General features: G+C 47.4%; 1 protein-coding gene across 2 annotated transcripts in view; it reads left to right on the top strand.

Moving 5' to 3' along the window:
- Dhx32 (DEAH-box helicase 32 (putative)) overlaps positions 1-19,585 on the top strand; it is a 59,107-nt gene that overhangs the window by 34,236 nt on the left and 5,286 nt on the right. For both annotated transcript variants that reach the window (XM_050136766.1, XM_050136764.1), the window contains exons 4-7: positions 4,270-4,642; positions 9,626-9,871; positions 11,810-11,909; positions 12,004-12,162. In XM_050136766.1, the coding sequence (XP_049992723.1) occupies positions 4,270-4,642; positions 9,626-9,871; positions 11,810-11,909; positions 12,004-12,162 (878 nt within the window). The remainder of the gene's footprint in view (positions 1-4,269; positions 4,643-9,625; positions 9,872-11,809; positions 11,910-12,003; positions 12,163-19,585) is intronic.

Here is a 19,585-nt window from a genome sequence, read left to right as displayed (position 1 = left end):
GCTGTCCTAGAACTAGCTCTTGTAGATCTGACTGTCCTTGAACTCACAGAGATCCACCTGCCTCTGCCTCCCGAGTGCTAGGATTAAAGATGTGTGCCACCACACAGATGCTTCTTAATGATGTTGAGCCAGGGCCCTGCATATGGTGGGCAAGTGCTCTACCTCCAGGCTACCGGGCCAACCCTTCAATCGGGAGCTTTAAAGTTACTTATTAACTAGAGAAGCTAGTGTTCTATATTCAGACTTATCTGTTTTGTTTTCTTTGTAACCCTTCTGGTCATATCATAGATATCTGGTAAAGATCACTTCCTTCCTGTTCTTTTTTTAATACTATAAAAAATTAGTTCTTTAAGCTTTCTTCTGGACTTTCCAGACAGTAGACACTTGAATACCACATACCTGAAATTGCTTTCTTTGCTGTGAGCAAATGTCTCCTGTGTAGTGGATCTCCTGGGTCTCTTGTGTAGCGGGTCTCCTGTGCAGCAGGTGTCCTGTGCAGCAGGTCTCGGGTCTCCTGTGCAGCGGGTCTCCTGTGTAGTAGGTCTCCTGTGTAGTAGGTCTCCTGTGTAGTAGGTCTCCTGTTTAGTAGGTCTCCTGTGTGTGGGTCTCCTGTTTAGCAGGTCTCCTGTGTTGTGGGTCTCCTGTTTAGCAGGTCTCCTGTGGAGTGGGTCTCCTGTGTGTGGGTTTCTTGTGCAGTGGGTCTCAGGTCTCCTGTGGAGTTGGTCTCCTGTGCAGCAGGTCTCCTGTGGAGTGGGTCTCCTGTGCAGTGGGTCTCCTGTGCAGCGGGTCTCCTGTGCAGTGGGTCTCCTGTGCAGCGGGTCTCCTGTGCAGTGGGTCTCCTGTGCAGTGGGTCTCCTGTGCAGTGGGTCTCCTGTGCAGTGGGTCTCCTGTGCAGCGGGTCTCCTGTGCAGCAGGTCTCCTGTGGAGTGGGTCTCAGGTCTCCTGTGGAGTGGGTCTCAGGTCTCCTGTTCAGCAGCTGTGGATCTTAAACCTGTGCAGTTTTCAGAACTGAAAAGCTTCTAATTTTCATTAGGGACCAACTCGGTATAAAATATTCCATTAGGTACAAATATGAATACAACTTCTTAATGTGTTATTCTTAATATGTTAGTCTTGGGAATTTAAGGTGCAGGCTGTTATATTACCTAGAACACTGATAGCATATCTGTGTAGTTATTATGACAATATTTTTAAAGCATTGTTCATATTAATGTGAAAACGAGAAATGAATCTTGCCAAGGGCAGAGGCAGGTGGATCTGAGGCCAGGATAGTGAGCTCCAGGCCAGCTGGGTGTTATAGTGAGAGAGAGAGAGAGAGAGAGAGAGAGAGAGAGAGAGAGAGAGAGAGAGAGAGATAGAGAGATAGAGAGAGAGAGAGAGAGAGCGCCCTTTGTGTTGTGGGGGAAAGGCTGAAGTTTTGTGATTCCTAAGTTTTGAGTCTAGCAGAGTTTTAAATAGGTCGCCATCTTATCCCCTTTTAATCAAGCCTGGGTTTGGTTCCATAGCTCATATACCTCCTTGTTGTAATAGAGCGGCAGTGCTGCATCCCCAGCACCCTGGCCGCCAGCTAGCTCATGCCCGAAATAACAACACACAAACTGTATTCATTTAAACACTGCTTGGCCCATTTCTATCTAGCCTCTTCTAGGCTAATTCTCACATATTAATTTAGCCCATTTCTAATCATCTGTGTAGCACCGCTAGGTGCGCTTACCGGGAAGATTCTAGCCTATGTCCGTCCTGGGTCGGAGCTTCATCGCATGTGCCTCAGAGAGCAGAGCTATGGCGCTATCGCGTCTGCCCGGGAGAGTGGAGCATGGCGTCTCTGAGCTCACTTCCTCTTCCTCCCAGCATTCTGTTTTGCTTACTCCTCCCACCTATATTTTAACCTATCAGGGCCAAGCAGTTTCTTTATTGCTTAACCAATGAAATCAACGGATTGATATATGACACTCCCACATCACCTCCTCCCTTTATGGGAAGCGTAGCTTTGAGGAAACTGAATGCTGGCTAGGTGGTCGCTGAGCTGAGTTCTGCTGAAAAGGAACAGGATTGTATTTGTGACCTGAAAGGAGCATACATAAACACAGTCTGCTTGAAAGTGGGCAAATGTAGCTTACGTTATTGTGCCCTAATTCACCTCTGCCGAAGGTGACTGGGAAGCTAGATTTTGATGCATTTGTCTGCATCTTGCATAGACTACAATAATACTGTACTCAGGAAAACCCCGTTCTTAGGCTAGGCCATTTCTCATTAGGCACGATCCACAGTTTGTTACTGCTGGTCTGGCGACACTCAGGCTGAGTCTGCATGAACAGAAAGGCAGATGGTAAATCCTGGATCTCATAAAGCGAGAGTAAGAACCAAATGTAAAGCCTTAGCACCCTGACCCTGGAGGCCGGAGAAGCAGCCTGTGGCATCAGGTGTGCTAGGTCACCTGTTTCGAACCTTAACCCCGAGGTGGATGTGGTGGTGCATGCCTTTAATTCCTGTGTATGGTAGGAGGTTGGAGGTCAGCCTGGCCTACATAGTGAGTGCCAGGTAAACCATGGCTACACCATGAGACCCTGTCTCAAAAAACAAATGAAACAAAAGATCAAACCTTGGTCCTGACTCTAGCTTTGTGACCCTTGCTGGAGTACTTAAACTGTTGACCTGTTTTCCTTATTTATGAATGTGAGGGCCATGTCTACCTCAGGACTTATTCTGAAGGTTAGATGAGAAATGTGCGTTTTGATGGGGGGTCCAAACACACTAGGAACTAACAGGAGATGCTCTTGGTTCTCTCTTGAAAGGGTATTGAGCACTGTAGCGGGGCGTGGTTTGTCAGAGGCTTCCACTGCATCTCCTCACAGCTGAAGTTATCACAGTGAAAGCAGACGGCAGAGCCAGCTGAGTGAAATGGAGGATAGGGGCTCCTCAGAGGAATTCAGGTGCAAGCTTTGAAGTGTCGTTGCCCCCCTTCCATCCTCCTACCCCCTGCCTCCAGGCCTTCAGGCTAAACCCTGCAGGTTCCCAGCAGTGAGCTGGGGCCTGTGTAAAGTTCCCTGAAACTCAGCCCAGGGTTGTTACTAGGGGCTGGCCAGTGAGCACCCTTTGCCCAGGCTGCCCCAAGCTTGCAGACTCCCCAAGGAAAGCATGTACACATGTACCCTGCACGGGTGCCGCTACTCCTGACAGTTTTGGGCGGGGTGGAAACTCTCCCCCAATTTGAGTGTCTATCTAAATGCCAGCCAGGGGCCTCAGTTTTAAGCACTGGTATAGGTGGAGAATTCATGAAACTGCCCTCTTCAAGCAGAAATCTGTGTGCATGTATTAATCGTGTCAGAAAGAAATCTGTATGGTAGTGGCTCACTACCAGGTGGCTTTTAAATTTCTTTCTTAATTTTAAAAACATCTCAAAGGCTTGGGGGAGGGGCGTAAAAATCGATTGTATCATTAATGAAGGAGGCTGAGGCTGGATGATTTTGAGTTTGAGGCCAGTATCTCAAATACATAAATAAAATCACTAATATTGCCCCCACCCCATCAATCATGTGGGCCAGTTTGCACAGGTGCCCCAAACTGATGATTTCCATGTAGCTACTTCTGTTTGCTATTATTTAAACATTTCAAACTTACTTAGTACCCTGTTGACACAGCCTTCTACCAGCCACCCCCAGTGGTCATCTTCATGTGGGCAGCTGGATCATGAGCCTGCGCTTTCTCCTTGGAAAGTGTGTGCCAGCTCCCAGAGTCCCACTAACGACAGGAAGGGTGGTAGCTGTCCAATAGGGATGCTTAAGGATAATACTGTTGGCTTAGCAAAGCTGAAGGCAAACGTTACATGTACCAGTGAGTTTACATAAGCGTGTGATAGCAATGGGATGTTCATTTCTAAAGAATAGTCACACAGACCTCTGTGTAAGCAGAGGCCTCTGAGCAGGAGTGCTGTGATGATCCTTGAGTCATCAAGCATGTACAGAGAACGCCTAAAGTGCGTCTGTGTGGGACCTGTGCTGTGGCCCTACAGATTCTCTCACCTCAAAGGGTTCTTAGCTCCAAGGAAAAACTTTTTTTTTTGGTTTTTTGAGACAGGGTTTTTCTGTAGCTTTGGAGCCTGTCCTGGAACTAGCTCTTGTAGAGCAGGCTGGCCTCGAACTCACAAAGATCCACCTGCACCAGTGCCACAAAGCAGGGCAGTGCAAGGCAGGGCAGGGCAGGGGTGTGTGTTTTAGGGAGTCCCTCACATGGTCTTCATGAGAATTCTCCGGCATGTCTTCCTTGTAGGTACTGTACTGACGACATGCTGCAGAGAGAAATGATGTCTAACCCTTTCCTGGGTAGCTACGGGGTCATCGTCTTGGACGACATCCAGGAGAGAAGCATGGCGACCGATGTGCTGCTTGGACTTCTTAAGAATGTGTTGCTTGCAAGACCCGAGCTGAAGCTCATAATTAACTGCTCGCCTCTTCTCCTCAGCAAACTCAGTTCCTACTACGGAAACGTGCCTCTCGTAGAAGTGAAAAGTAAGCACCCCGTGGAGGTTGTGTACCTCAGCGGGGCTGAGAAAGATTCCTTCGAGTCAATTTTGCGCCTTATCTTTGAAATCCACCGCTCGGGCGAGAAGGGCGATGTCGTAGTCTTCCTGGCCTGTGAACAAGTAAGTTAAGCGGTACTCCGACCTAGCCGAGTGCTGTTGTATGGTATTTCCTTGGGAAGCTTTTAATCTCCAACTCCTTGCTCCCATTGCATAGCCACCGTGTAAACATTCCCTCCACATCTCATTCTACACACAAACTGCAGCACAGGCAAGGTAAGCAAAACCTGTGCTCAAGCCAGATGGTGGTGGTGCACGCCTTTAATCCCAGCACTCGGGAGGCAGAGGCAGACGGATCTCTGTGAGTTTGAGGCCAGCCTGGTCTACAAAGAGTTAGCTCCAGGACAGGTTCCAAAGCTACAGAGAAACCCTGTCTCAAAACAAACAAACAACAACAACAAAAAACACCTTGGCCAATAGCTTAGCTTTCTACTAGAGCTAACCAGCACCCCTTATAACTTAATTTAAGCCATTTCTGTTTACCTTCATGCTGCCACGTGGCTCATGGCTGTTACCTCAGCTCCTACATGTCCTGCTTCCTCTGTGTCTGACTGACCACTCTCTTCCCAGCATTCTTGCCGCCCCCCAGATCCTGCCTAGCTATTGGCCGTTCAGCTTTTTATTAAACCAATCCGAGTGACATGTCTTCACAGTGTCCAAAAAGATTATTCCAGCAGTGGCATCTTGAGGAGTTCTGAGAAATGATCCTCCTAGCCAGCTCCCTCCACTGGGACCCAGCTTGATGGAAGCTTCTCAGCGTATAGCTGGGCCACTCTGGCCCTCTCCCATGGAGACATAGTGGACACAATAGGGCTCCATCCTCCTCAGCATCACCTGAAGTAGTTCATTCTTCTCAAAGCCTAGCATCCTGTTCTACCCTAGCCCCTCCAGTATTCCCATCCCCACAGTATGGGGCAGGCATGCAGTGTTTCTAGTGATTAACGGGGACCAGAAAGTGTTTGATACAGGTTGAGCTACCAAGGGGTAAGCCCCTGCTTTGGTGTGAATCTTCCCTGGGTAACCTGGAGGTGTGACCTCAACTCAGGCTCAGAACTAAACGAGCCTGGGGCCGTTCTTGAGACTTAAACTTTATCTGTTTCCTTAGAGAGAGAGTGATTGGAGTCTCATCTGCATAAGGACATTTATCAGATGTTTGTGTCTATGACACACTTCCTCTTGAATACTGATCTTCTATGACAATGATATTCTATCCTCATGCCCCAATTATATGATTTAGAATGTTTAAGAATGTTTTCTTGCCGGGCGGTGGTGGCGCACGCCTTTAATCCCAGCACTCGGGAGGCAGAGGCAGGCGGATCTTTGTGAGTTCGAGACCAGCCTGGCCTACAGAGCTAGTTCCAGGACAGGCTCCAAAGCCACAGAGAAACCCTGTCTCGAAAAACCAAATAAAAAAAAAAAAAAAAGAATGTTTTCTTACTTTGCCCTTGGCAAAGTAATAAAATAATTAAGGGCAGAGAGAGCCCAAGGAAGGGAATAACAGCAAAAGTCAGGAATCTGAAACAAGGGAGAATTGAAACTGCCAGATGGAGACCAACAGGCTAAGCAGTCATCTTTGAGGTTAAAATCAGAAACTGCACTGGGCGGTGATGGGATGATTTAATCCCAGTACTCGGGAGGGAGAGGCATTTGGAGCTCTGTGAGTTCAAGACCAGTCTGGTCTACAAGACTCCCTTTCAAAAAACGAAAAAGAAAAAAAAATTCAGAAATTTCAAAACAGAGCCAAGTGCAGGCCTTGTAGTCACAGGACTCTCCTGGCTGAAGCATGAGATCAGAGAATGAGAAGGTGGAAGCCAGCCTTGGCTTGAAACCGTGTCTCAAAAAAGAGAATGAATATATATATGTATTTAATATATATGTATGTATGTATAACAACTAGTTAATTTTAAAAAGGGGGGAAGAGAGAGAAAGCACCCCAAATGAACGCTTTGGAAACTAAAGGTCAAAACGGATTTGGGGTAGAGGTTGTCTTAGAATATTTGATTCTTAAAAATGTAGTGGAACCTGTCTGTCAGTGACATGTTGACCTTTAAACTGGTGAGCTGTAGCAGTCCATGGCACGTAGAAAGTGTCCTTCCTGTTGAGAAACACCAGCCATGCAGACATGAAGCCTTCTGCCATGGAAGGGATGGCCATGAAAACCACAGGGAGCTTTCACCCTCCTAGGCCCAGAAGGGAAGGTGCTGCTGCAGCGGCCTGGCCAGGGCAGCTGCTCTGTCCGTGCTGCCTCCTGCTGGCTCCTGCAGACTCACCAGGAAGCCAACTTTGTCTCCAGTTCCACATCTCCTTCCCTTCTACCGCCTTCCCAGTTGTACCCAGAATTGCTGCTGGGCCTTCCTCTTCAGTGCTCTTGTCTTAAAAATCCTTGCGCTTAAAACCTACTTTGGGGCTGAAGTGATGGCTCGGTGGTTAAGAGCACTGTCTGCTCTTCCAAAGGTCCTGAGTTCAATTCTCAGCAACCACATGGTAGCTCACAACCATCTGTAATGAGATTTGCCCTCTTCTGGCCTGCGGGCATGAATATAGGCAGAACACTGTATACTAAATAAATAAGTAAATCTTAAAAAAAAAAAAAAAAACTGTGGTCCTTCAGTACCATATAAAACAAACATAGGTGACCGAGAGCCGTGTTCTAAGAAACTGAATTCAAATTGCAGGCGTGTCCACTGACCGTTTGGTTTTAGGAGTCCGCTGTGCTCTCTTGCTAGGTGCGTCACATATGCTCCAGCTGCTGATTCAGCCCCACACCTGCTGTGAACTGATCCCCAGAATACTTAGGCCTCCCTGTGACTCAGTACCTGCCAGACTGAGACCCATGCCTGCTTCTGGCCATTGAGTTCACAGTATGTGGTCACTGTAAAGACTGGCAGGCGGGTGTGCGAGGGTTGGAGTTTCCTGGGAAATGGTCTACATGGCTACAGACGTCTTTAGTCTCAAAGCCTGTGCAGATGTTTAATACTCCGCCCCACTGTGTTGCAAACCGTCAGTCACAGCAAAGTTCTGCAAACTCTACCAAGAGAATAAGCTGAGCATGGTAGAGAGGCAGGGGCAGCGTCACCGTGCCGGTCACATAGTGAGCTCCAGGATAGCCAGGACTGTGTAGAGAGACCCTGTCTAAAAAGGAAAAGGGAACTGAGAAAATGAATGCTTGAAGCACCAGATGCATGTTCCAGCATTGCATTTTGTAATTTTTGAAGATTATGGCCTTACATGTGATATGTCAGCTGTGCTCGGGTGGGAGCTGTACGTAGAATCCATTTCTATCACCTCTGCCTTTTCCCGCTGACCATCTCCTTCATTTCTCCTTCAGCAACGGTGTGTGCGCCTCTGTCTGCGTGCACACTCTCAGATGTGTGTCCAGAATTCAACATAAGAAAATTTTACCAACTAGAAGAAGGCAGATTTCTGAGAGCTCCCAGTCAGCTAGAGTTACATGATGAGACCCTGTCTCAAAAAGCAAAACAAAACAAAAATCAACTCAGTTACCAGATGGTAAAAAATTGCTCCTAAGTGGGCTTCCAGCACTGAATCTCCTTTTCCATGTTCTCTGTTGAGAGTTAGCGACGTCTGCCTGAAGCTGGGGGAATGTGGGCGTCCCCACTGAGGTTGTGTAAGAAAATGTGTGTGGTAAATGAAGTGAGCGACCTGGATTGTTCATTTCTTCTTTTAGACAGGAAGCCAACAATCTCTCAGTCGTCCTGTCCCATCTCCAAAGCATCAACAAGAAATAGTTTGCTCTTATTATCCAAATTAACAAATTCTTCATTATTTAGGATGTAAAGAGTTGTGCGGGTTTTCTAGTTTAAAAATAAAAAGATTTTTGTCCAGGTAAGCGGTGTATTGCTGGAGAGGGCAGCGAGAACAGGCCTCCTGGGAGCAGCTCACCCCAGCTCCCAGAGGCCTCTGATCCCTCTTCAAGGCAGATCTCTACTCCAAAGCCCTCGAGGTGACGAGAGCCACTCTACAAACGATGTAGAAAGGAGGGCATCATGGGCTAAAGACAGGGAGAAGGGAATAGAGCCTTAAAAACTGCAGAGGTCACAGGAAACCGACTTTGAACTCTGACTCTGATCAGCTAGGTGAGCTTGGCGGCTTGCTTTACACTTTCAAAGACAGACATTTGGCCAGCATGGTGGTGAATGCCTTTAATCCCAGCACCAGGGAGGCAGAGGCAAGAGGATCTCTATGAGTTCAAGGCTAGCCTGGTCCTCAGACTAAGTTACATCCATTTTCAAAAACTGGCTGTGATTTGAGAAATATGCAAACTAAAACACTTCACCTTCAGGCACTGCTCTTTGCTTGTCAGTCATTTCATGGCAGGTGGTTCTTGTTCCTCCCCAGTGTTTGATGTGTATTTGAGCAGACTGTTCTAAACGCCTATAAATGCAAGGACTGCTTCCTGCCTGTCTCATGGCTTTCCTGCCACCACTTTGAAGTACACGTGGGCCAAATGATTTCTAAGGTGGCCCAGGTGAGGATCCCAGTCATGCATTTGTATGCACTTTTCTGTTTTATTTTAGTTTTTTTTTTTTGAGGTGAAGTTTCACACTGTAGTCCACGCAGCAATCCTCCTGCCTCAGCCCCACTGAGCCTTGGGAATACAGGTGCGAGCCAGCACACCTGTCTGATACACTTTATAGAAATTCTAGATGATGTTAAGCAATGTTTAGCTCCACTGGCTCAAGGAACAGTGAGCCACCCCCACTAATGTGAGGAGGAGTTTGATTTTTTCCGGTAATGTATCTGAGAAACGGCATCAAGCTGGAAAAATATAGAACGAAGGCCTAGAGGCAGGTAGGACATTTCCTGAGAGGAAAGCCATTCTGAACTAAAAGCAATGAAATTGTGTACAAATCACATTTAACTTGCCCAAAGAAAGATTATATCCCTTGTCTTCATTTAAGGCAACAGCATAAATGTTTTTTTTCCCTGTGTGCATTATTACCTAAAACATTATTGAATTCTGGGATATTTCTGTACTGAAGTATTGTTCTTTATTCTCGTGGATGTTTATATTTTTCACTTTAGGATATTGAAAAAACCTATGAAATTGTGTGTCAGGAAGGTTCCAACTTAAACCCAGACCTGGGCGAGCTGGTAGTCATTCCTTTGTATCCCAAAGAGAAATGCAACCTGTTCAGGCCGGTGGATGAAACTGAGAAAAGATGCCAAGCAGACCAGAGAAGGGTGGTGCTGACCACCAGCTGTGGGGAATCTCTGATCTGGAGCCACACAGTCAAATTTGTTATCGACGTTGGTGTGGAGAGAAGACAGGTAATTACCATCCCAGGGGCTAGAGTTGGCCAGCCAGCACCAGCACCCACTTGGGTTCCTGCTACACACCAGTGGCCAGAAAATGAGGGTGCACGGCGACCCAAGGTTTTCTTTACTTGGTCAGACGTGCACAGAGTGGTTGCAGCCACCAGTTAAAGTCTTGGCTGTGTCTCCGTAGCATATTGGTATTCTTGAAGAAATGAATTGCAGTACAGAGGTTTGAGGAAAGGCCAAACGTTAGCATAAAGGTCTTGGTGCCTTTCTACCGCTTGCTCATCTCTTTTCTCCCACCCTTCCTTTCCTCCTTCCTTTTAACTGGGGATTAAACCCAGGGCCTCCCACATGCTAGCCCAGTGCCCAGCCCCTTGTGTCTTTAGGTAAACTCCTGGCATAGTACATTGTTGGGCTTCTGAAGCTTCTCTGGTGCATCACGTGTGATTATCTGTCTATCAGCACAATTAGCATATTACTTCAGGGAAATTAGCTTCAAGTGAATTGACTAACTTTTGCAAATACTGACTAACTGAACAAAAATTCTTTAAATCTAAATATTTTAGAAAATAAATTATTGCTAGTCATGATGGTAATGGCATACACCTTTAGTTCCAACACTTGGGAGGCAAGGGCAGGCAGAGCTCTGTGAGTCCAGGGCAGCCAGGCTGTTACACAGAGAAACCCTGTCTTAAGGAAGAAAGAAAGAGCAAAAGAAAGAAAATAAATTATTAAAACTGGGAGGTGGGGGCTGGAGAGATGGCTCGGAGTTTAAGAGTACTGCCTGCTCTTCGAAAAGTCCTGACTTCAATTCCCAGCAACCACATGATGGCTCTCACAACCATCCAAAATGAGGTCTGGTGCCATCTTCTGGCCTGCAAGCATACAGAACACTATACACAGAACAAATAAATCTTAAAAAAAAAACCTGGGAGGTGATGGTGCACGCCTTTAATCCCAGCAACTTGGGATGCAGAGGCTGGCAGGTCTCTGTGAGTTTGAGACAAGCCTGGTCTACAGAGTGAGTTCCAGAAAAGCCAGGCTACACAGAGAAACCCTGTCTCAAAAAACAAACAAACAAATAAAATAATTTAAAGATAAATAAATTATAAATTAAATAGCTTCATACAAAATATGTTTATTATTATCTTTAGATTTGAAAAATAAAGATATTGTTTCTTAAGCTCTAAAGACACTAGAACTAAAAAAAAAAAAAGCAACAATAACCAAAAAAAAAAAAAAAAACCTTTTGAGACAGAGAGGAAACTACCAGATTTTATCCCTTGAGAAAACTGTACTTCCTGAATGTCCTTGTTTGTTGTGACACCTTGGTGTCCCAGCAGATATGAAGACTCCCTTGAAAGAGTCAGTCTCTTTTGCTCTTGCCAGCCACATAGCCTAGCTGGCCTTGAACTTAAGAGTGCTGGGATCCTAGTTGCACACCGCCATGCCTGACTCATTACACTCAGTCTTCATCATTCCTAGAGCACAGGCTGTCACTTGCCCTTTCAAAGCACACACATGGGTAGCTATTACGTCTGTGTGGCATTTGTAGTAGGTACACTCCCCAGAAAATCCCAGGATGTGTCATAAAAGTGGGCCCACTGAGGTAACACTCCATCTGAACAAAACATCAAAGCATTACAGCTGTGTTGATTGGAAATCCTCTTTGTTGTGGCATTGGGTGGGGAGGGTATGCCCACACATCAGCAGTTTAGTACTGTGCCAGGTGACACTGAGGTCCCATATTCCAGAGGTGCAGTGGACACAAGCAGCTTATAGAGGTCAAGGCCCTCGCAGTTTCCACCTCACAGTAACTGGCAGACATCGAAGGAAGAGAGCCTGACAGCATTTCTGTGGCAGTGTACTGTGGGGCAGGCACCTTGGAAAGAGGCGGGTGGCTGCTCCTGCGTTTCCAGGAGCTAACATGCTGTGTTTCTGTTAAAGGTATACAACCCCCGAATCAGAGCCAACTCCCTCGTCCTGCAGCCCATCAGCCAAAGCCAAGCGGAGACCCGCAAGCAGCTTCTTGGGTCTTCTCCCTCAGGTAGTGTGGTAGGCACAGGAGCAAGCAGTGTGAAGAAGTCCTTCGAGATGTATGTCACAGCAACACTGAAGCCATTTCCCTTGACTTCTTTTAGGAAAACTTTTCTGTCTGTACACTGAAGAATTTGCCTCCAAAGACATGAGGCCGCTTAAGCCAGCAGAAATGCAGGAAGCCAACCTGACCAGCATGGTGCTCTTCATGAAGAGGGTAGACATCGCGGGCTTGGGCCGCTGTGACTTCATGAGCAGGCCAGGTAACTTTGCGCTCAGGTTTTCTTCTTATTCCTGCTACTTCTTCCTTCTGTGGTATCTGAGAGTATGTGGTTCCTGTCAGTGTAAGCCATGTGGGGTGTGGTCACTGCTGATACCTTCTCACCATCACAGGCAGAAACTCTCTAAAGAAGGTGTGTGTGGTGTGGTGTGGCGTGGTGTGGCAAGGGCTATCTTGGTTAGGGTTACTTTTGCTGTGCTGAAACACTATGACCAAAAGCAAGTTGGGGAGAAAAGGCTTTATTTATTTATTTATTTATTTATTTATTTATTTATTTATTATGTATGCAATATTCTGTTGTGTGTCTGCCCACAGGCCAGAAGAGAGCATCAGATCTCATTATAGATGGTTGTGAGCCACCATGTGGTTGCTGGGAATTGAACTTAGGACCTTTGGAAGAGCAGGCAATGCTCTTAACCACTGAGCCATCTCTCTCCAGCCGCGGAAAGGCTTTATTTATGTGGCTTATACTTGCAGATTGCTGTTCATCATTGGAGGAAGTCAGGACAGGAACTCAACCAGCACAGAAATCTGGAGGCAGAAGCTGATGCAGAGGCCATGGGGTGCTGCTTACTGACTTGCTCAGCCTGCTTGCTTGCTTGCTTGCTTGCTTGCTTCCTTCCTTCCTTCCTTCCTTCCTTCCTTCCTTCCTTCCTTCCTTTCTTTTGTTTGTGTTTTTTTTTAGACAAGGCCTCTCTGTAGCAACCCTGGCTGCCCTGGAACTAGCTCTATAGATCAGGCTGGCCTCAAACTCACAGAGATCTGCCTGCTTCTGCCTCCCGAGTGCTGGGATTAAAGGCGTGCACAACTGCTACTGGACCAGCATGCTTTCTTATAGAACCCAGGACCACCAGCCCAGGGATGGCACCACAATGGAGTAGACCTCCCCACATCAATCATTAATTAATAAAATGTCTTACAGGCCAACCTAAAAGCCGATCTTAAATAAGCATTTTCTTAATTCATGTTCTCTCCTCTCATATAACTCTGGCTTGTGCAAATTGACATAAGACTAGCCAGCACAAGGGCCAAAGCTTAGCGTCTGGTATTTTCCTGTGTCACTCTTTGAGTTCGTGTTTGAGACAGGGTCTGTCATTGAGCCTGAGGCTCACTGAGTGGCCTCACTAGCTGGCCAGTGAGCACATGGCTGGGATTCTTCCACCTCTCCCCTGCTACCAGTTCCTGAGACTGTAGCTATGCACCACGAGCCTGGCTGGTTTTGTGGGTGCTGGGGATCTGATGTCAGATCTTGTACCCTTTCCCCAGCCCAGAGAATAGCTTGTCCTCCGGACAGTGGAGTCAGAAGGACTGGCAAGAGCGGCAGCTGTAGAGAGGGATGGAAGGGCAAGATGAACAGAAGGTAAAAGATGCGTCCCTGGAGGGGCTGGTGTCCTCCTTGTGAATTACAGTAGCACTCAGATGGCACTCCTTTGCAGTTTAGGTCAAACATCCAAGAGAGGTGAGGTTCCTGAACCAAGTCTGATCCTAGTCGGAGCAGTTTGCCTCCAGGGGTCGACTGAGCCTACTGGCCCTGGCTTTCTTCTTGTCCCCAGAGCTACTGAAGTGCTGAGGGAAAGACCAGTGAAGCACAGGCCAAGCAGCTGCTACCTGAGTGACAGCCACTATGCCCAAAGCAGAGCGATGTTACATGCGAAATCCCTCTAGTGTCTGGGAAGTGGTGGCAACTGTACTTACCTTTGCTTTTCTTTTTTTTTTTTCTTTTTCTTTTTTTGGTGTTTTAAGACAGGGTTTCTCTGTTGCTTTTGGAGTTCTCTCTGCAGAACAGGCTGGCCCCGAATGCAGAGCTCTGCCTGTCTCTGCCTCCCAAGTGCTGGGATTAAAGGCTTATGCCACCACTGCCCAGCCAGCTATACATGTCTTAACCTTTCTTTTTTCTTTTTGGTTTTTCAAGACAGAGTTTCTCTGTATAACCCTAACTGTCATGGAACTCACTCAGTAGACTAGGTGGGCCTCGATCTCAGAAACTAACCTGCTTTTGCCTCCAGAGTTCTGGGATTAAAGGTGAACACCGCCACTTCTTGGCTAAGCCCAGCTACGCTGTCCACGTCAACCACCAGTTGGTGAGGAAGGTCCGCCAGCACCCGCTGTCTGCATATCGTATCTGTTTAGACCCCCACCTGTTCTCTGAAAGCTCAGTCGCTTGTGTGTGTTTACTGGTGTGTTAAATCACTTAGACAATAGCCCAGGGACTGGACGCTGTTATTCGCTCTACTTTATAGATAAGAAGCCGAGTCACTAGACACAAGGCAACGCACAGAAACTGCAGGTGGCATCTGCCCCGACAGTGGCCGGTGCCTGACTCTGCTGCTGTTTCCTACTGAAAAGTCCTGGGGTTTCCTCTTCTCCTGGGTGCTCTTTGTCCAAGGCTCCTTGCCGAGCATGGGCAGCAGGTGCCTGTAAATGAGCTGAGCACAGTGAGGGGGCTTCCCCAGTTCCCCTCCCATCGTGCTCCTGAAAGTGATGGGGACCTAGTGCCACAACCAGGGAGACACTGGCTGTCAGAGCAGGGCCCTGTTTCTATAACCTCTTTTGTTCTGTGACTTAAAACGTAGCTTCCACAAAGCAGGCAAATGTCTGGATCATCATATAAAGGGCTCTAACTTAAAAAGTGTTTGCTCTTAGTTTTTGCTTGTATCTTTGTGAAAATAGCTTCCCCACACACACACACACACTTTTGGCCAGTAGTTAAAATTTTTCGTCATGCTTATCTAAGAAGTAAATGGCAGTCTGCCTGTGATGTCTGTGTCCTTGGTCAGATTTTGTAAGACAGAGAAGTCAGCAAGAGGCCATCAAGGTAGGATATTTAAAGTGGGAGCTATGTGACCCAGGCTTTCCTTCCCTCCGTCCTGGCCGTAAGGAGGACATCTAGGGGTGAGAGTGTCACAGCTTCCTTCTTTCTGGCGATGACCTCTGAACCTAAGATGGGGCGACTCTGGCCACAGATGGGTCAGCTACAGGAATCCTTCCCGAAGCACCCTCCACTGAAGTTGTTTTCACCTTTTTGTTGTTTTTACATATTGGTGTTGCTAGAGATTGAAGCCAGAGTCCGAGCATGCTCTGAGAGTGTTGTACCACTGAGCCACAGTTCAGGGCAGACTATCCTTTTTCATGACGGTAGGGATGGGCCTAGAGACTGAGTGATGGGCATGTACCCTACCACTAACTACAGCATGCATTTCACCTGTGAACACTGCTGTCCAGCTCTACTGCTAAAGTCTTGGCGCCTTCGGCATCTGCCTGCTTCAGAGAGGCGGTGTTTGGTGAACTAGATATGAGGGGGGAAGAAAAGCCAGGCTTGCTCAAGGTTCTGAAGAAATCAGACATCAGAGATAGCTGAAAATAGACTGGACTGTGGACTGCTCTGTGATGGGATCCCTGCACTCATTCTCTCTCTCTCCCTCTCCCTGCTGGGATCCCTGCTCTCTGTGTGGCTCCTGGGTGCTGCTTACTTCACGAGACTTCAGACTGATAACTGGGAACAAAGGGGTCAGAGTCCCCATTTACTTTTGGCCCCTGACAATACGCACACAACGGTCTTCTGCTGTGCTTGGGGAAGTGTGGCTGTGCATCGACTCTGGCTCAGATGCTTGTAGACAGTGCATTTAATTCAACTTAGAATTGAAATGTCTGAGCACTGCAAACTGCCCTTTTCAGGATCTGTGAAGCGTGTGGAAATGGACTTGGCATGACGAGGTTACGGGCAGTTAAGTGAGTTCCCTCGGCATGGACCTCTCTTTTGAAAAACTAAATCAAGGATTTTTTTTCTCTCCCTTGGCTGCCTGAGGATAGACCTCCATGAAAGTCTCACTGTCGACCTGGGTCAGGAAGCTCAGGACCAGCTGAGTGTCTTAGCAGAAACAGATGGCTGAGACTTTCTGTCCCTGGAAGGCAAAGGTGCCAAGGCAAGGATTTGCCAAATATCATCTCTGTGCTTATAATCAAAACTTGTTTTACTATTAGCATATAAAACTGGTTTGGGGATGACCAGGATTTCTGTGATTTTGAAAAACCAAAACAAACAAACAAAAAAACCCAAAAAACACCGAGAGCCAGGCATGGTGGTATATACCTGTAATCGCAGTATTTGTGAGGTGGAAATGGAGGCAAGAGAGCTGTATGTTTGAGGTCATCCTGTATGTGGATTTCCAGGTCAGCCTGGGCTACATGAAACCCTGTCTCAAGAAAAAAAAAAGAAAAGAAAAGAAAAATAACCATACCCAACTTGGACTTCTAGCTTGGCATATAGGACAACGTAAGGGAGAGCCTGGAGAAAACACAAAGTAAAGGCAGGGCTGGACTCGAAAGAGGGATCCAGCTCTGGCCCCACCAGGGCTCGTGTATACATTTTTCACTAGACATTCCGGTTCCCGAGTCAGTGAACCCAGATCTTCTGACATCATAGTCACACACCCAGAGATGTTAGTGAGGAAGCCCACAAGTCTGTAAAGCACTGTAAACTGAGTCTCCTTTGAAACACAGATTGGTCTTAACACACCAGTCTGTGCTCAGGAGAGTGAGAGAAAGCCACCTGCTAGCTTGGCTCTTTGATCACCCCAGCTGCACATGGAGCTCTGGCTAGGGAAGGGCTCCTTTCTGCAAGCAGGATGCCTGCTGCATGTCGCCTCCAGAACAGTCCAGAGCTAAGAGATCGTACAGCCACTGTAGCTGTGGAGGCCACAGCTAGGATGCATTTATTTGTGGCAGCAGAGGACAACTTGCGCCAGTTCTCTCTTTCCACCCAGTGGCCTCCGGGGTAGAGTCCGGGCTGTCAGGCTTGTGCTGCAAGTGTTTCCCCCCACTGACTGCTGGGTGCCGCACAGACACTACTGTCTGTGCATAGGCCACACAGAATTTATCACCATCTTCAGAGAAGGGGGGCAGGTGCCAAGAGGAATATGTCAAGAATAGTTCCCAAGACGAAACCCATTGCGACACCTTAGAAACATGAAAGTCATTTTATAGATACTGAAAATGTATAGGGGAGGGATGTTAAAGGCACAGAATGGAAATAGTGGGTTTTTGGGGGTTTTGTTTTGTTTTGTTTTGTTTTCAAGACAGGGTTTCTCTGTAGCCTTGGAGCCTTTCCTGGAACTAGTTCTTGTAGACCAGGCTGGCCTCAAAGTCACACAGATCCGCCTGCCTGAGTGCTGGGATTAAAAGTAACTGCTTTGGGTAAAGTCAGTTAGTTCGTATATTTTTATCCCTTAGAAAAGTGACCGGGGTTTGGCAAATGCTTAGTATTGCAGGTGTGAGACACTCCTTACTGAGCTCAAAATCCCAAGGCTGCCTGCCCTGGACTGCAGAAGGCAGTTTCCATGGGTGTGCAAACGGATAATGAGTCACAGTGATGAGATGGCGGCACCACAGAGCCCTGAGTCGGGCTCCTCCATCCCAGTAAGACTGCTGGCCTTGGTCTTTTGGAGTTGCTGGTGAGAGCTTGACTCCCTCACAGAACCCAGACAGCCCCTCCCACAGAGGGACTTGATCCTTTTTAACCAATCATCAGCTGCCTAGTCAAGACCTGCCCCACTGATTGGTGGAAGGAGAAGACAGGCACATGCAGGAGTTTGTGTGGGATTCCTTCTGGATAGAGTGACTGCTTGGAACAGTGAGGAAACGATTGTAGTCCCTCAGATAAGTGTGACTGACCAGGGAAGGGAAGCCTGTGAGCTTGCAGTGACATTCCACAGAAAGCAGAGCTGTCATTGACAAGAATGTCTAATAAGAAGGCTGTTTTACTCCTTTTGAAGCCACCTTTAGAATAAAGCAGTCTTGTTCTACAATGAGGTGGCCTTGCTCTGACCATTCATTTACTGTCTACCGTGATTTGCATTCAGGGAACACTGCCGTTGAAACACCCTCATCTAGGCCCTTCTACTCTTAAGTGTACTGTTATGGGCAGCACTGGGGAGATGTCTTAGAATGCAGTATAGCAAGTGCTGCTGGGTTAGGTGTTAGAGCCCCTCGCAAGTGCTGCTGGGTTAGGTGTTAGAGCCCCTCGCGTGTGCCATCCGTGAGCATTAAGCCGTTCCTCCTTCATGATACACGCACGAGAAAAGCTTTGCGCGAGGCCCAGGAGCACGGTTCTGAAGTCATTTCCGTCCTTCTGTTAACTCTGTGACTTCAAGACGTTAAAATGAGTACAGCACCTGTCTGTCGAGCCGTATGCTCGTGCGGAGTCGTCGTGGGGCCTGTAGCCCATCACACGGCTTTGCTGTGTCCAGGGGCTCCCTGGTGAGGCCAGCGTTCCCAGACCTTCCTTCAGCTGCTGCCGGCCCCTCTGTAGCACATCAGCTGCCCCATTGGGACCCACAGCTCTCCGATGGGACTCTTGGACTACTTTTCTAAGTAGCCTGTCTGTTTCCTTCCTGGCACTGCAAATTCTTAAGGTTCTGTGTTCACCAGTGTGGTCAGGCCCACAGTCATGAGGGATAAAGAGAAGGCCATTCTGCTTCATATTAAATTTTGATGGTGAGTGCCAGGCAGTGCTGGCGCATGCCTTTAATCCTAGCACTCATGAGGCAGAGGCAGGTGGATCTCTGAGTTCGAGGCCAGCCTGGTCAACAGAGTAAGTTCCAGGACAGGCTCCAAAGCTACAGAAAAACCCTGTCTCAAAAAAACTAAAAAACAAAACAAAAAAATTTTTGATGGTGAAAAAAAAAAATCAGAAACAAAAAGTGACTGACTTCATTGTCCTTCTGTAGTGTGGGGGGGTGTCACCTTCAACAGAGCTCCCTGTGATAGCTCCTTATCACCCTGTCCCTGGTCCCTTGCTTCAGTTGCTGTTCTCCCCGCCAACAAGGCTGCAGGGCAGCACTGGTGTATCCCAAACCACACTAGTGGTTTCTTAAAGCTTTCCTGGCTTCTTGACCTTAGTGGAAATCTGATCAAATCAGAGCCTGTGAGTAGGCTGTAGAGTTTCTCAGTGTGCCTTAAATTTTGACAGTCACCTTCAGTGGTCAAAGTGTAAATAGCAAAAAAAGTGATTTTTTTCCCCTGTCAGTCACCTAAAAACTCCCTGGCATAGGCAGGTTCAGTTGCTTCTTGGGTGCCTATGGTTGGGCCTATGGGTACCATCTCCCACACACCACATACATGCCAGTGCTAAGACCCACGGAAGGCAGCCAGTGGCTCTCTTAAATCCTTTGGTTTTAGGTAGCACAGCAGGAGCTGGCTTCCCCGTGTAGCCTTTATTTGGACACCAAGTAGCAGAGAGGAGGAAAAGCATATTTAATACGACTTGATTACACAAAGTCAGATACTAAATGGACTTCTTTGTGGAAACTGAGCGGATACAACACACACAGTACTGGTGCCCATGTAATCTAAGTCGGAAAGAAATGAGGGACAGGGAAAGTCAGTTTGTTTGCAGTAACTTGTGTGTC

This window comes from Alexandromys fortis, unplaced genomic scaffold (assembly GCF_014885135.2).
Source record: "Alexandromys fortis isolate MF-2015 unplaced genomic scaffold, M_Fortis_MF-2015_v1.1 scaffold_3, whole genome shotgun sequence".
NCBI lineage: Eukaryota > Metazoa > Chordata > Mammalia > Rodentia > Cricetidae > Alexandromys > Alexandromys fortis.
Note: the sequence above shows the minus strand (reverse complement) of the source record. Positions and strands in the feature narration are given on the sequence as shown.